Here is a 16,875-nt window from a genome sequence, read left to right as displayed (position 1 = left end):
CAGCAGGTCCTTGCACCTACGGAGGGTCTGCCTGCGTGCATCTCCGTGCAGGGTCTGTGCCTCCTTCTGCCGCCTCAAGGGTTTGGAGGGGACAGAATTGGTTGAGATGCTTTTCTTCGTCTTCTGCTGCTTGGGAGCTCGAGCTCCCACATCCATGAGGCAGGCCTGAGCCAGCTCTGAATTTTCCAGCACAGGTAATAAGCCTCTGAGAGTTCAGCTGTTCCTCCCAGCTCCCCAGATGTGTCTGCGCTCAGAAACTATTAGCATCGGGTGTTCTCACAAGTTCTTTAGTGCTCTCTGGTTTGGGATGGGCTGGAAGTGCCACGAGAATGGCTTCCCAGGGGATGTTTCAATCCTGTCAAGAACACACAGGCACCAACAATTACAAAACCCACAGCAGGATAATAGTGTGACTTGCACCAGCCGGTTCCATCGGAGGATCTCAAAGCACTTTCTGGAAAGGCAGCTTGGGTTTGTGGATAGTGCCCGGGGTCTGTACGCAAGAGGGCTGGGTTTACATCCCAGACTCCCTAAGTGGCCTTGGGTAAGTCATTTAGGATGGGCTTTTCAAAGGGATTTAAAGAAAAAAAGTAGCCCCACTCCCAGTGAAAATCAATGGTCTTTAGGTCCCTAACTCCCTTAGGTCCCACTGAAAATTCCAACCATAAGGTCTCGGTACCACAACATGGCAACAATAAAACTTCCTTTAGGGGGCAAGAGGGTGTCTCTCACTATGGGCAGTGCCTAGCACAATTGGGCCCAGATCTTATCCTGAGCCTTGAGGTGCTACTGTAATATAAACCATTATTATTAATGATAACTTTACCAATATTTATTAACCCTTGTGACAGCTTTGTTTTCCCTATTTTATAGATTGGGGAACTGAGGTATGTTGAGGTTAAAGGAGAAATACATTAGGTTTGTGCCTGCTTTTTGCTTCTTTCTTTATAAAGAAGCCTGGAAGGCTCCCTAAAAAGGGGAGAGCGGTTGCTTTGTTTACATTTCCCTGTTTTTCCTGGAAGTCTCCCTGGATGATTAGAGAACTGGTGGTGACATGTCATCACGGGTAACAAGGGAGAGAAATCTGATTATCAGAAAAGACAGAAGTGTTTAATAAATATTTCTGTTCTGTATTTGAGAAAAAAAAGAGATGATGTAGCCATATCACATGATAACACTTTTTCCATTCCACTCGTATCTCATAAGGCTGCTAAACAACCGCGATTAAAATTAGATATTTTTAAATCCGCAGGCCCAGATAACTTGCATCCAAGAATTTTAAAAGAGCTGGCTGAGGAGCTTGCAGGACTGTTAGTGTTGATTTTCAATAAATTTTGGGGAAGTTCCAGAAGATGGGAAGAGAGCTTTAATGTTGTACCAATTTTTTTTAAAGGGTAAACGGGATGAGCTGGATAGTTATAGGCATATTAGCATGACATAGATCCTGGGCAAAATAATGAAGTCACTGAAATGGGACTCGATTAATAAAAAATTAAAGCAGGGTAATATAATTAATGCAAATATCTCCTTTGGATGAGATTACAGGTTTGGTTGATAAAGGTAATAGTGTTGATCTCATATATGAGAGTTCTGTAAGGCATTTGACTTGGTACCACAGAACAACTAAAAAGATATAAAATTAATATGAGACAAGGTGGGTGAGGTAATATCTCTTATTGGACCAACTTCAGTTGGTCTCACCAATAAAAGATATGATCTCACCCACCTTGTCTTTCTAATATCCTGGGACCGACATGACAACAACAACACAGCATGCATAAAATTAACATGGCACACATTAAACAGGTTAAAAACTGGCTAACTGATAGGTCTCAAATGTAACCCCAAATGGTGAATGATTGTTGAACAGATGTGTTTGTAGTGGGGCCCCGCAGGGATCAATTGTTTTCGCGATGCGATTTAACGCTTCTTATGTTTTCTTCTAGGTCATCGATAAATCATCACTGATCGTGTTTGCAGATGACACAAAAATTGGGGGAGTGGTAAATAAGGAAGTGGACAGGTCACTGATACAGAGAGACCTGGATCATTTGGTAAGCTGGGAACAAACAAGCAAACAATATGAGTTTTAATGTGGCTAAAGGTAAATGTATCCATCTAGGAACAAAGAATGTAGGCCATAGATATAGGATGTGGGGGGGGTCTACCCTGGGAAGCAGTGACTCTGAAAAAGATTTGGGGGTCGTGGTGAACATGAGCGCCCAGTGTGATGCTGTGGCCAAAACGGTGAATGCCATCCTGGGATGTGTAAAGAGGGGAATCTTGAGCAGGAGCAGAGAGGTGATTTTACTTCCGTATTTGGCACTGGTGCAACCACTGAGGAATCCTGTGTCCAGTTCTGGTGTCCACAATTCAAGAAGGATGTTGATAAATTGGAGACGGTTCAGAGAAGAGCCATGAGAATTATTAAAGGATTAGAAAACCTGCCTAATAGTGATAGACTCAAAGAGCTCCATCTGTTTAGCTTAACGAAGAGAAGGTTAAGGGCTGACTTGATGACAGTTTATAAGCACCTACATGGAGGTGGGGGGAGGGGGCGGATATTTAATAATGGGCTCTTCAATCAAGCAGAGAAAGGTCTAACATGATCCAACGCCTGGAAGTTGAAGGTAGACAAATTCAGGCTGGAGATAAGGCATTCCTTTCTCTCAGTGTTAAAAATGTATCATTGGAATAACTTACCAAGGGTCATGGTGGATTCTTCATCAGACAATTTTTAAATAAAGACTGGATATTTTTCTAGAAGATCTGCTCTGGGCATTATTCTGAGGAAGTTCTCTAGCCTCTAGTTATATAGGAGGTCAGACTAGATTATCTGTCCTTGGAACCTATGAATTCTAAGTGAGCAAAGGAGTGATGAACATTGTTTGTGTTTTTAGTGATACATGTTTACCCCAAACATCTAAGAAACAGTTGGGAGAAAACTCTTGTGAAAGATTCAGAATTAAGGGCTGAGAGAGCTTCCAGCCTAATCTCTGAGTATTCCAAGGAGACCCCCAGTAAAACTTGGCATTTCTGATACTTCTCATGTAAAGAATTGGGCTGGAAATGAATTTTTTCCCCATGAAAATTTTTGACTAAAACATTTGTTGTCACACATTTTTGGAACTTTTTTCAGTTTCAATAAAAAAGCCATTTTCCTGTGAAACAATCGTAAACTAAATTTTTTTTGATGAGCTCTAGTAAACCAAAAAAAAAGTAGAGACTGGCGGGGGGGTAATTTAACCCCCCCCCCCCCGTTAGATCAAAACCCCTCACAAAAAGCATAAAAGGCTGAAACTCATTTTGCCTTTTTGAAGGTTACCTTTAAGTGACTTACCCAAGACCACACAGTGAGTCCCTGGCTGTGCCAGGAGTCGATGACTGCGTTATTCAGGAGGTCAAACCAAATGATCTAGAATAGATAATGGACCCTTCTGGGCTTGTAATCTAGAACTAAACCGTGCCCTGTCCCCATCACTGTGCTAGAACCTCGAACCCAGTTCTTCTCTCTGTAAAGGAACCAGACTTTTCTGAACTTCTGTAGTTCGGGTCTGTGCTTTGACAGGCTGTCTCTGCAGTTGTTCCGCTGAGCCTGCTTCAAAGCTGTTGGCTCCCCCTGCGGACGGATGATTAGCTGGGGATGGTTTCTGGGAAGTCCCTTCCGAGGGTGGTGGCTGCAAACTGCTCCAGACATGAGAACGGCTCCTGCTCTGATAACACAGTGAAGTGTCCCCAGTGGGGTGAATCTTACTGGCGTTGCAGGAACCGCCTAGAAGGCACCTGCAGTAACCAATGCACCATGCTAGCATTTTCCCTCCCAGTGGGTTGTTTTAGGCCTTGGCTACACATAAAACTTAGGTCGACCTAGCTGCGTCTCTCAGGGTAGTGACATAGTTCATGCCCTGATGCCGTGAAGTTCCCCTAAACCCCCAGTGTCGACACAGCTAGGTCGATGGAAGGATTCTGCTGTCAACCTAGCTACTGCCTCGCAGGCCGGTAGATTGACTACTTCAGCACGGATGGAGGAAGTGTCTACGTTCTGGTGCTACTGTACCTCTGCCCTTGGAGCGGATGGAGTGTAGACACACCCTTAGATTTCCCACTGCATTTTTATTATTGTTGCCTCAGTGGCTGCCTCCTCGAAGCCCAGGGGCATGCAGCTACCTTTTGTTCAGACTAACAGAGGGAGCAATTAAATACCCTTTGTTTAGTGGGAGTTGAAGCAACAGAAGCCACTGCTTAAGGCACTGACCAGCATGGCGAGGCCTGAGCTAAGCCACACGGCAGAGGGGTGTTCCTGAAGCCTGGTTGCAAGCACGGGGGCTGGGACATTGATGTTGGTGACCGCTGTACATGAGTGAAAGGAATGAGAAAGGAGGGAGCAGGTGAGCAGACCGCGAGAGGCGCCATAGGAGTGTGGCCCTGGGAGGAAGCCAAGAGAGAGGACAGCTTTTGGGCAGAGTGCTGGCTGGAGGGGCAGGTGTGGAAATTCTGAGCAAGGAACATTGCCTGCCCCTGCTGCTGTTTGTTCCTGCAGTGTTCAGGAGAAGAGGGCTCTGTGCATTCTTAGTAAACCACCAGGATTGCACCAAAGAATATACCTGGCTCGTAGCATCAATTTTTCCTCCTATTGGAAACGACCCTTACCCAGCAAGGCCTCAGGTGCTGGCTAATGGCTCAGACCAAAGGGAAACCATTCTACTAAGAAATCTCCATCTAAAGCAGCTGCAGTTTGGGAGCAAATCCCCCATCCACACAGGACGAGGCTCGGCTCCCCTCCTCTCCTTCCTGGGCTGGATGTATTTTTGTGGGGGCCTTCGGTGAGGTTATACTTGGGACCCCCCTTCCCCTCTCGCTAAGACCAGGGGCAGGTAGCAGAGCACAGCTCAGTAAATGTGAATAGCAGCAGACTCCAGCGTTCCATGGTAAATGGGGGATCATCACCGCCCCCACCCCATCAGCTCTTGCCTCTCTCCTTCCCCACCCTGTCCCTGCCCATGGAAGCGCTTGCCGGAGGGGAGTCAGGGCTTTGCAGAAGCGTCATGGTGCAGTGGATTATGGGAGGAGAATCTCCGGTGGCTTCTCCCACTCAGGAGAAGGGGACATTGGGTTGGGTGAGAACTAAGGGGGCAGCTGACTGTGCCATTCCTGGTCCTTTTTCCCTGCAGATGCGTGTGTGGGTCTGCACTGGATATTTCCACCCCCTACAATGTCTCAGCCCCACCAATGATGGCCACAGCGCAGGTAGGGCTCTCCGGCCCACTGGCATTTTACCCTAACAGAGACTGTCTACACAACACGGTGATAAGGTCTTGTCTACACTAGGGCTCCTGCAGTTGCTACCACTGCTTTTGGCTCCCCCTGGAGGCAGCCCGGGTGGGAAGCGTGGGGCAAAAAAGTCCCATTGCAGAGCAAGCCTGAGGGATTCTGGAAGGAGGGAATCAGAGTTGGAATAAGAGCTTTCCAGCCTCTGTATAAATCTCCGGGGGGCTGACTCCAACACCTCAGTGCCAAGACAAGGAGGAAGATGGCCGCTGCGCTCCTCAGTTCGCATCAGCCCTAGGATCCTGTCTGAGGTGCCAGCTGCTGGGCCTGGAGTGCAGGGAGGCTGAAGGGAAGGGAAAAGCACAGACTGGGAGCTCTCTCTACCCCGTGTGGAAAGTTGGCTTCAAAGAGCTGCCTACCACCTGCTGGGTGGGTTGTGTCCTCAGCCCAGCTCCTCCCAGGGTGATCACGTGGTCCAGTTAAGCAGGCTGGCAGGCTCTTTGGATTTTACTCTCAGCGTGACCAGGCCCGGGGACTTGTAGTCATTGTCCGGCGGGGGCTCAAAGCCGTGGCTGCCGAGGGAAGGGGGGAAGCCGTGGATGGAGTACAGGTTGTTGATCCCGGGGTGTTGGTTGGGAGAACCAGGGATGCCCATGAATCCGGCAATGTTCCCATGGGCATGCGGGTATGGAGACACGCAGGGGGAAGGGATGCTCTCGGGGGGCATGAGGCAGGGGCCTGCAGGGCTCCCCGATCCGGCGCTCGGCCACAGGTTATTCTGCAGCTGAAACAAGGGAAAACAGACAGACGAGGCTGGGTTAGCTGCTGACTGGTCTGGAGGGCGCGCTGTCCCTCCTGCATGCCTGCTGCGGGGGATGGAGTGCAGCTGAGTGCAAGTCGGAATTTCCATCCTAGGGGGAATTCCACTGGTTCAACATCCCAGTTTAATCTTGAACTGACCCCAAACGAAATGTTCTGTTTCCGTTTTCCTAACGACCATTGAAATTTCGAGTCACAAGTGTTAAAATGAGTCCATTCAACATTAAACTGTATTCCCATTGGGGCACGCTGCCTCTTGGGCGTTACCGTTTGGGTCTGAGAAGGCCCTCGGTCTCTCCTGGATGCCTTGGATGGACTACATTTCACATGATACCCCTCCACCAGTGGGGAGATTGTGCAGGGGTGTGTACCCCCTCAAAGGCCAGTTAACCCATCTGGCTGCACCTGCAGGGTGGGCCAGGCCTTATTTAAGATGAAGCCCAGCTGGGGATGGAGCTAAGTGGTAACTAAAGAGAGGACGCCCAGATCAGAAGGGGCTGCATTATGAGAGGGAAGAACTGTGCGGTCACTCCCTGGGATTCGAGCGTGGAGAGATTGGAGAGTCAAGGAGGAAGCCCAGAGGGGAAGAGTTGGCCCTGGGATCCCCTTCTGAGTAGAGAAGTCTGCTAGGAGGCCGAGAGATATATGGAGCAGGCACAGGGGTGTAACAGGCTCTGGTGATGAGCCCTGATAAAGGGGCAGGAGATCTGGACTTCCAGGGGTTGAGCCCAGGGAGGCATTCCTCTGAGGAACTGAGCAAGGGAAACTTAGGAGGGATGAAAGGTCAAGCCTGAGAAGTTGGTTTAAGTTTGGGATTTGTTGGGGGATTCCCGAGGAGAACCCTGCCCTGAATGAAGGGTGAATTTAGAGAGGTTGTGGGAGACGCTACAGTAGGACGAAAGTCCAGGAGACAGCAGTCTGAAGGAGCAGACCTTGGCTGCTGGGATAGGGTCCCTGGACTGGAACCCAGCATAGAAAGTGGGTCTGGGCTTCCCCCACCAGTCACTGGGGAAGGTGGGGAAGCCCCTGAGAAGGGGATATAGACTGCTGGAAGCCCTGAGAAAAGGGTGTATACACCAAGTGGCCCAGAGTTGGGGGCCAAAGGCCTTTTGTAATGACATTGGACTGTTCTGTGTTGAACTTTCTGTTCCCCTGGAAAGGGTGGAATTAAAACGTGACCTGGCTGGAGGGCAGCGTCGCGAGAAGACAGACCCTGCAGGACCAAAGCGAGTGTCGGCAGAGGTGCTAGAGGGAAAAGCACTACTACACGATGCCCAGCCATGAGGGGGCGCTCCAGTAGTGAGTTGACCCTTCTACAAAGATGTCATTTGGCCAGGAAAACTGGCCCATAGGAGAGCATGGGGGCATCAGGCCTTCTACCTAGAACTCCCGTGAGGCAATGCCCCACAATAGGGAAATGCTGTTTCAAGTTGAATTGGCCCCAAATAGTTTGTTTCAGTTTTGCTTAACCAAAAATCAGAAAATTTCAGCAAAAAACAAAATTTCCCCGTCGAAAATGTCAAATGTTGTGGAAACGGCATTCTCCATCGATAAACTGTTGGGAGGGAAAAGGGGCTGTCCGTAAATTACATCGCACAGTAAGGGGTGGCTGGGTCCTTAACTCTGCTCGTTTGTTTCAGTTTTGCAAAATGTTTACAAGGGCTGGGCTGGTCTCAAAAATCAGCAAAAAAGGGTGTTACGTAATTTAAGGACGCAATTTCGGTCTGATGTTCCCAGGGCATAGGAGAGCCCTGGGGATAACACTGCAAGGAGCGGTGGGTTCCTTGCTACATAACTCCCAATGCCGGAGCTGCACATTTTTTTTGGAACATTGGACCCGAATGCCCTGGAACATTCGACCCGAACCTGTGAGTGCCCTTAAATCCCACCATCTTTGTGTGATCGGGCACCTAATGAGAGGGCAGAGAGCAGAAATCTTAGAGGGTCCACTAATTACTGGGTGACATTCAATGGTAGAAATGGTCTTAAGTACTCAGTCAACACCGTCTTTCCAGTGCCCCAGAGTTCTGGTGTGCTTTAATACACGCATTTGGCACTCGAAAGCTAGGGGGTCACTCATGAAATTGATCATGCCCACGCTGTATGGGGCTCCAGAGAGAAATGATCACACTCCCAAAGTCCTATTCCAGCATGTGCAGGGGGTAGTGTAAGATCTGGGATGGAGTTTCTGAGACGGGCCAGGCTTGTCTTTAGTTGACTCTGGCCAGGAGCACTGGGGGACAAGGGAAGTGTCCCAAGGGCATTAGAAAATGGAGCTTAGCCAGTAACTATGATTTTTTTGTTTGTTCCTGGTGAGTTGGCTGAACTGAAGAACAAAAATAAAATAATCATTTGGGGTCAAATGAACCAGTTTGTTTCATTTTGAAGGTGTGGGGGGATGTTGTTGTTTTTTTTACCTGTTAAAATAATTCATAAAAGTAAAATTGGAAACAAAAAGTCATTTTGCATCAAAACGTTTCATTTCAAAAATGTTGAAATGAAACGTTTTGACTTTTTCTGAAGGGTTTGTTTGTTTCTGACTGAAACAATTTGGTGAATTCGATGCGAAATGTTTTGGTCGACCCAAATCTGGATTTTTCAGGGGGAAAAAAATGTTTAATCTGGAAAAATTTCTCCCAGCTGTCTTAGAAATATGAAGGGTGAATGTGAAGGCAGCACCAGTTGGGCTATTCTGCTGTGTTTATCCCTGGTCTGTGAGGCCAGGGGCTTAGGGGGATATTGGGGAAGTGTGAGATTCCCCAGTGAAGCCATTCAAAAGGCTTGGAAATGGGGCGTAATATGGTGTCGCTCAGATCTGCTGCATTATTCTCCCTTTATGAGGGAGATTAGGGGCCCCTTGTCTTCTCATTTACATGGTGTCAATCTGAAGTAACTGCATTGATTTGAGTGGAGCTAATCTAGATTTACGCTCGTGGACGTGAAATCCTAATTTGGCGCAGCACGTTCTGATGAGGGTGAGGTCTGGCCACTGTTCCTGATTCTGTCTCAGTACCTGAGGGTAGTTTTCAGCCCTGGGCAGGGCAGAGATGTCGTAGGTGGCTGCGAAGGGATTTCTCGCCTCCTGGATTTTCCCATAACGTTCCCGTTTCCGCCACTTTGCTCTCCGGTTCTGGAACCAAACCTGGGGGAACAGTGCAAATCCCAGATGAGCTGAGACTGTCAATCAACACAGAGACACTGAAATGGCCAAGGGTCAGACCCAGCAGGGACCCAACTGAAAATGATCAACTTTAGACCTACCATGACCTTACGGGGGGCAGGAGACTGGAGACACCCAAGGAATATGGGGCTTATGTTGGTATGTGTCTGGGCCTTAGGGGGCAGTGCAGTGTCCGGGGTTCCACTGGCATATGGGGTATGGTGTAGCAGACTCTGCCACTTTATTAGCACAAAACTTATTTTGTCTGGTAAGTGGGTTTAGGGGACCCTGCAGTGGACTGTGGGGTACTTGCATGCATTGGTTCCTATCTGAGCTATAAATGGGTCCATATGGTGCATGTGATTTTGGCGAGGGGATGAAGGCCCTGGCAGGGTGAGCACTGGGCAAGCTTCCATCTTCCAGTGCACCTCGGTCCTCTCCTGGCACCGTGACTGCGCCATCCCTATTGCTCTCATTTATGGAGACCATTCGGAGCGCTAGATTCCGTGGTGGTCTCCTGGGTTCATTTCTAGCCCCATTCGGGGTTGGTACAAGACCACCAAACACATTTCCACCCATGGCCTGACAAAAGGATTGAGCCCAAGTCTTACCTTAGCCCAGATGAAACCAGCTAGCCCCAGAAAGTTACCTTCCATTGTGATGTTGGTGATGGGCTGTACAAGCCCCACACCAGGCAAGAAGGGGTTGAAGGAACAGCTTTGGGGTCAGGCATGCGAACCATGGAGGAGAGGAGCCTTAAAAGGGAAAAGCCCAGTTGAGGAGGGCCAAGCCCAGGGAGGTGGATGGATCTCTCCCAACTAGCTCCCAGCAAGAAGCACCGCGGATCCAAAGCTGGCAGAGGGTTACTGCAAATGCTACCCGGAGGATGCTGAGCAGGGCCATGGCTTATCCAGTATCCCCCCAGAGGAGGGACACCAGGGATGTGTCTGGGCTATTTTTGCATTGTGTCTGTCTTATGTTACCATTCCCCCGAGGGCTGGGGGAAAAGGCATAGAGGCGGGCCACAGTAGGAAGAAGCCTGGGGAAGAAGGAAGAGGTCAGAAGAAGCAGATCTTAGTCATCTGCTCCAGGGTCCTGGGCTGGAACCCAGGCTAGAGGTAGGGAATCCAGTCTCTATAGGCCACCATAGAAAGGCCTGGTGAAGGTCCTGGGCAAGAGGCATAGTTGGCCTAGAGTCGGGCTGGAGCCCTGGCACAAGGCTGCTGGACTGTTATTGGACTCGTCTCCCCCTTAACTCAGAAGGGGTGAAATTAGAAATTGACCTGGCTGGAGGGCTGAGTCATGGGACCAAGGGCCACCGGCAGACCTGAGGGCTGGTCAGTGTGGCAGTGGAGAGGGAAAAACCAACAGCATCATACCCAGCCACAAGGCAACGCACTGGCTGGTGAGTCACTTCGTCAAACTGATCCTTTAAGAGCATGGGCTGTGAGCGGCGGGTTGATACCGAGGCATGGAGCCCTTCGTCTTGTGGCCAGCAGATCCGATGCTGTGCAGGTCGGCAGCGTCTGAAAGCCTTTGCCACAATGTGTCTGGTGGCTGTCGGTCCAGTTCCTAGCTGACAGGCATCTACAGCACACAAGGAGCCCTAGTGATACCATCGCTGTCTTGCCCCCTTGTTGGCAGTCTCAGAGGTGCCAAGGGTTGAATGGACCATGGAGAGACGACAGCAGTAGGGCTGGTCCCTCCAGTTCATGGCTGAGGCTCATCTGTCGGATGGAGTTTGGAGCAAGCTTATGCTGCTTTCCCTTGCTGTACCTGCTCTCTGGATAACAAAAAGACTTCAGTCTCCAGGGCTGTCTGCCTTTTAACTGGCACTGAATTCAACAGCAGAAAGGGGGAAGACGTCCTTTCTCTCCCATAACATACAGAGCACAGGTTCCTGGGGTGACTACTTATTTTTATATCCTCGTTATGGCCTTGTCTACGCCTACAAATTAAGTTGGCCTAGCTCCATCGCTCAGGGCTGTGAAAAAATTCGCCCCTGGTACGACATAGTTAGCTTGATCTTACCCTCTCTGTAGGCGCAACGAGGTTGATGGAAGAAGTCTTCCGTCCACCTAGCTGCTGCCTCGCAGAGAGGTGAATTAATTACAGTGATGGGAAAACTCTTCCATTGATGTAGGAAGCACCCACAACGAGGTAGCTGTTCTACTGTAAAATGGACCCACCCTCTGGAAGTAGTCAGATGCTTCCTACGAATAGCTGCAGCCTACAGGCGGTTACCACACACACAACCTCTATTCATGCGTTCCTGGGTCTCGGATTTCCCCAAGCTGCTTCTATTCTGATGTACTCCAGTCCATTAACAGTGAGTATATTCACGGGGGTCTAGCCTCGGCCTGGAGGAACTAGCTGCGGGTTCTCCATCTGATGGTACAGGCATCACTGTCCTGGGATGCGGTGATGACCCTAGCCTCGGAAGATGATGGCAGTTTGGTGCTATCTAGCAAGAAGCTGGTAACATTGTCTCTGGCAGGCGCTAGAGATGCTGAGGTTTCAGTGGGGCTGTCTCAGGAAGTGCCAGTCTGAGGTTGCTAGCACTTTAGTTACCACCTCAAATAACTGCATTCAGGGGAATTTCCCAAGATAGCATTGTGGTTATCTTCCTATGGGCTTGATGCAGGGAATCACTGGGGGAGGGTCTCTGGCTTTTGCTATGCAGAAGGTCAGACTAGATTATCATAACGGACCCTTCTGGGCTTAAAATCTGAGTCTATATCTAGGAGGGCCTCTCCTTGGCTGACCTCTTTCTGACTCTTCGCTTATTCCACTAGCTGCAGCACTGACTGTTAGAGATGAACCCAAGCCTCAGTCTGAGATCCAGGTATCCCTGAACCATTCAGATCCAGATTAGAACTTTCTGACCAGCCCCTAACTGTGTAACAGGCCAAACCAAAATCCTGAGACCAAACTCTGGGCCCTTTCAGATCTGGCCCTCTACACCCATCTCACAACGTCCCATTCCTTTAAACTCTACATCCATTTCTGCCCTGAGCTGGCAAGTCACTTCACCTCCCTGTGCCTCAGTTTACCCACCTGTAAAATGGGAAGAATGATACTGACCTCCTCTGTAAAGCGCTTTGAGGTCTCTAAATGAAAAGTGCTGTATAAAAACTAGGAATTATTATTATTCTGTCCCCAAACCAAACAACCGCAGCCTCCTTTCCATCACATTTGCTTCCACTCTCCTTAGTCTCCTACGACGGCTGCCACCAGGGGACACCACTAGCTTCTCCCCAGAACCCATCCTGCCTCAGAATGTGCTTCCCAGCTAACCCTGTAGCTGTGGCAGGCTGGGTGACAAAGCATATCCTGGCGGAGTCCCCGCATATGAGCGCTGGCTCAGACACACTGGACTGTTACATCCCCCTCTCTGCATCTCTCCACTTACGGGACATTCTCCCTCACCCAGCATTACATCTGCAGACTGGCTCGTCCTCTACAGTGATATTTAATAACCAGAGTGGCGAGGCTGCGTGGATTCCTGTCCAGATGTGTGTTTGTAGCTCTGAGCGCCAGTTTCTCCCTGTTGCTTTCGATCATCACTCGCACTCACTTCATTTTGCACATTCCTACAGGCATTCCTGCAAGCCAACTTTTCTGGCTTTCCAGCGTGAGACTGAAACCACATGCCAATGCCTGTGGGGAGAGTTAACCCTGCTGATGTAAAGGGGGTGCCAGAGGAAAAGCTGGGCTGCTCCAAGCTGTATGCCCAGGTCTCCTTGGCGTGGCTTCTCCATTCAGCGAAGGGATAAGTTATCCACTCCAGTCCAGTCCCTATGCATGTCCTGGGGATGCCAGTGGTAGAAACCCTTTAGCTGGGTTGAAAGGTGCTGTATAAATGCAAGATGGTGCTGTTATTAAAAGAAAGACATTGAACAAGAGTTTAAACTTTGTTTGCAGAGTTGTTGTAGCCATGTTGGTCCCAGGATATGAGAGACAAGATGGGTGAGGTGTAGTATCCTTTATTGGACGAACTGTTGTTGTTGAAAGAGACAAACTTTGGAGCCACACAGAGCTCCTCTTCAGATCTGGGAAATTTAAGTATCACAGCTAAATACAAGATGGAACAGCTTGGTAAGCATAAGAATTTAACACATGTTGCAAGAGACCATTCAAGATGAAGAGGGCAATTAACACCTCTACAGTCACAGAACAAAGGAGGGTTAGTGAGTTACAGATTTTTGTTATGAGACATAAATCCAGTGTCCATGGCTTTTAGCATCTTGCAAAGTTCTGAATTTAAGCTCCCAGGCCTGTCTTTAGAAGGTATTGTGCAGGTGTCCTTTGAGGACTAGGACTGAGAGGTCACCTATAGAGTGGTCGTTTTGTGAAAAGTTTTCACCCGCAGGTGACCGGGTGTGTTTCTTTTATGATTTTTCTGTGTGAGTTCATTCGAGAGCATAGTGATTGTCTGGTTTCAAGTTGTTGAGGCATTTGATGCAATGGATGAGGTATGCCCCATGTTGTGATAGGCATATGTAGGACCCAGGGACCTTGAAAAGTGTGGTGTGTGTGTGTGTGTGGGGGGGGGATTTATCATTGTAGCAGTAGAGATATGTCTGCAGGTTTTGCATCTGTTATGACAGGGTCTAGTGCTGCTTTGACTTGGTGTGTCTTGGTCTGTGAGAAGCTTGCTTCGGATAGTGAGCTTGGTGAGTCTGGGGGGTTGTTTGAAGCCAGAGGAGCGGGTTTAGAGAAGGTTCATGGGTTCAGAGCGGGTTCAGGATGTGGTCCCTGTCGATTATGGGCTTGTAATTGTTTGACGATACCCTATGTGGGTTCCAGAAACTAGTCCAATAAAAGATATTACGGAGGGTGGAATGTGGCAGAAGTTTAACAGCAGACCCTACAGGAATGCTTCTTGGCCTTTTAGGAAAAGAGGTAAAGATGGCTTTCATAGCCATCTGAGAATACAGGTGGACTTCAGGGAGACAGGCTTGTGCCTAGGTCCTGTACAATGCCAAGCATTTAGAACATGAGACGATTGCTAGAGAAAGATCGGTTACAATGTAATTATTCCGACTGGAATTTGCCCTGGATGCTGGGATTAAGCAGCCTTCTCTAGGCCAAAATACCACAATGAGATATTTAATGGGCCCAAATGGCTGTGGCTGCCTCCGTTTTACAAAGCTGGTACTCCAGCAGCACAGCGCCCTATAGCACCAGGCTGGGTTCGTTACGGAGATAGAAGAAGGAACACCGACACTATGTAAGCATCTCTTGGCAATCTTCCAATCCAAGTACCAACCTGGCCTGCCCCTGCCTGGCTTGTACAATCCCAGGTGAAGCGATTAGTAGGGTGGCAAAGGCCACTTTACTTTGTGGAAAGGAGCAGGGGGCCTTGCAGAAATCATAGAAGATCAGGGTTGGAAGGGACCTCAGGAGGTCATCTCGTCCAACCCCCTGCTCAAAGCAGGACCAATCCCCTGCCTGCCCCTCGTTCCCTTACCTGGACCCTGGCTTCTGTTAGGTCTGTCCTCAGTGCCAGCTGCTCCCTGGCATACACATCGGGGTAATGGGTTTTCTGGAAGACCTTCTCCAGCTCTTCCAGTTGGAAGGTGCTGAAGGTCGTCCTGTTCCTCCTCTTCTTGTTCTTGTTCTTGGATAGCTCCATGGCGTCAGTGAGCTCAGGGGAGATGTGCTCCCTCAAACTGCCCAGAGAAGCAGCCGGGGAGCAGCTGAGATCAGGGGCTTCTTCCAGCTGGGCTCTGCAGTCTGTGGGCACGGGGTGGTACCCCTGCCCTTTGGCGCTTTTCGCTCCAGCTGCAGTGGGAACACACAGAGCAGTGGGTTAAGGAATCACAGAGCCATGATGTTGCCTGCTTCCCCTACCCCTCAAACGTTGCTCTCTATGGATGTTCTAAACTATTCCGGACCCAGGAGCTTGGCTGGTGCCTCTGAATAAATTCATGGAGCACACATTCCAAGTTCCCCCTTAAACACTGAAACAGCACCACGGGTCTGGGGTGGGTGCAGAGAGATTAGGGCCTGTACTTCTGGGGGAAAATCTCCTCCGTGCCCCATCAGGCAAGAATTAAGGACTCCTGCAACTGAATGGCTCAGCCTTGGGGTGGGGGAAGGCAGGGCTGGTGGGATTTGTGGATGAAATCATTAAAAGGGGGAAGACACACCAGGACAGATAGTGGGTCCAAATCCATCTTGCCGACGACTGCAATATACCCAGAGGGGAAAGACTACTCCTCTGTTGGGGAATAAGTGAAAGCTCAGAGCCAGTGAGTGGGGCCCAGGTTTTCTCCTGGGGGAAGCCAATGAAGGGCTAGGGTTACAACACCTTTTTGGGTAGTAGACAGCGACTCAGGAGACCAGAGCTCAGTTCTCTGCTCTGCCACTGAGCTCTGTGTGACCTTGGGCAAGTCAAGCAACCCTGTGTCTCAGTTCCCCTTCTGTCAAATAGAGGTAATAGCCCTTCCTAGCTCCTTCCTTAAAGAGTGAGAGTCACTTGGGTACTAATGTGATGGAGGCCACATAGGAATTCCATCATGATTTCAACAATTTCCATCCCACCATCAACCTCAGCCTGGACCAGTCCACACAAGAGATCCACTTCCTAGACACTACGGTGCTAATAAGCGATGGTCACATAAACACCACCCTATACTGGAAACCTACTGACCGCTATACTTACCTACATGCTTCCAGCTTCCATCCAGACCACACCACATGATCCATTGTCTACAGCCAAGCTATACGATACAACCGCATTTGCTCCAACTCCTCAGACAGAGATAAACACCTACAAGATCTCTATCAAGCATTCTTACAACTACAATACCCACCTGCTGAAGTGAAAAAACAGATTGACAGAGCCAGAAGAGTACCCAGAAGTCACCTACTAGAGGACAGGCCCAACAAAGAAAACAACAGAATGCCACTAGCCGTCACCTTCAGCCCCCAACTAAAACCTCTCCAGCTGATCATCACAGGTTTAGAACCTATCCTGAAAAATGATCCCTCACTCCCACAGATCTTGGGAGACAGACCAGTCCTCGCTTACAGACAGCCCCCCAACCTGAAGCAAATACTCTCCAGCAACCACACAACAAAAACACTAACCCAGAAACCTATCCTTGCAACAAAGCCCGATGCCAACTCTGTCCACATATTTATTCAAGTGACACCATCATAGGACCTAATAACATTAGCCACATCATCAGGGGCTCATTCACCTGCACATCTACCAATGTGATATGTGCCAGCAATGCCCCTCTGCCATGTACATTGGCCAAACTGGACAGTCTCTATGCAAAAGAATAAATGGACACAAATCTGACATCAGGAATCATAACATTCAAAAACCGGTAGGAGAACACTTCAACCTCTCTGGCCACTCAGTAAAAGACTTAAGGGTGGCAATTTTGCAACAGTAAAGCTTCAAAAACGGATGCCAACGCGAGAAACTGCTGAGCTTGAATTAAGATGCAAACTAGATCCCATTAACTTGGGTTTGAATAGAGACTGGGAGTGGCTGGGTCATTACACATATTGCATCTATTTCCCCATGTTAAGTATCCTCACACCTTCTTGTCAACTGTCTAAATGGGCCATCTTGATTATCACTACAAAAGTTTTTTTCTCCTGCTGAT

General features: G+C 49.1%; 1 protein-coding gene across 2 annotated transcripts in view; it reads right to left on the bottom strand.

The window, feature by feature from the left end:
* Nucleotides 1-299: 299 nt before the first annotated feature.
* ALX3 (ALX homeobox 3) overlaps nucleotides 300-16,875 on the bottom strand; it is a 28,834-nt gene continuing 12,258 nt past the window's right edge. The window contains exons 2-5 of one of the 2 annotated variants that reach the window (XM_074935964.1): nucleotides 14,721-15,034; nucleotides 9,101-9,229; nucleotides 5,688-6,052; nucleotides 300-355 (exon numbers count right to left, since the gene is read on the bottom strand). In XM_074935964.1, coding sequence (XP_074792065.1) covers nucleotides 5,735-6,052; nucleotides 9,101-9,229; nucleotides 14,721-15,034 — 761 coding nt within the window. In that variant the 3' untranslated portion in view covers nucleotides 300-355; nucleotides 5,688-5,734. Of the gene's footprint in view, nucleotides 356-5,418; nucleotides 6,053-9,100; nucleotides 9,230-14,720; nucleotides 15,035-16,875 lie in introns of those variants that run through there. The other variant, XM_074935963.1, reaches the window with a different exon arrangement.

The sequence above is a fragment of the Natator depressus genome, chromosome 21 (assembly GCF_965152275.1).
Source record: "Natator depressus isolate rNatDep1 chromosome 21, rNatDep2.hap1, whole genome shotgun sequence".
Classification (NCBI taxonomy): domain Eukaryota; kingdom Metazoa; phylum Chordata; order Testudines; family Cheloniidae; genus Natator; species Natator depressus.
The sequence above is the reverse complement of the archived record's forward strand: the minus strand, read 5'-3'. Positions and strand labels throughout refer to the sequence as shown.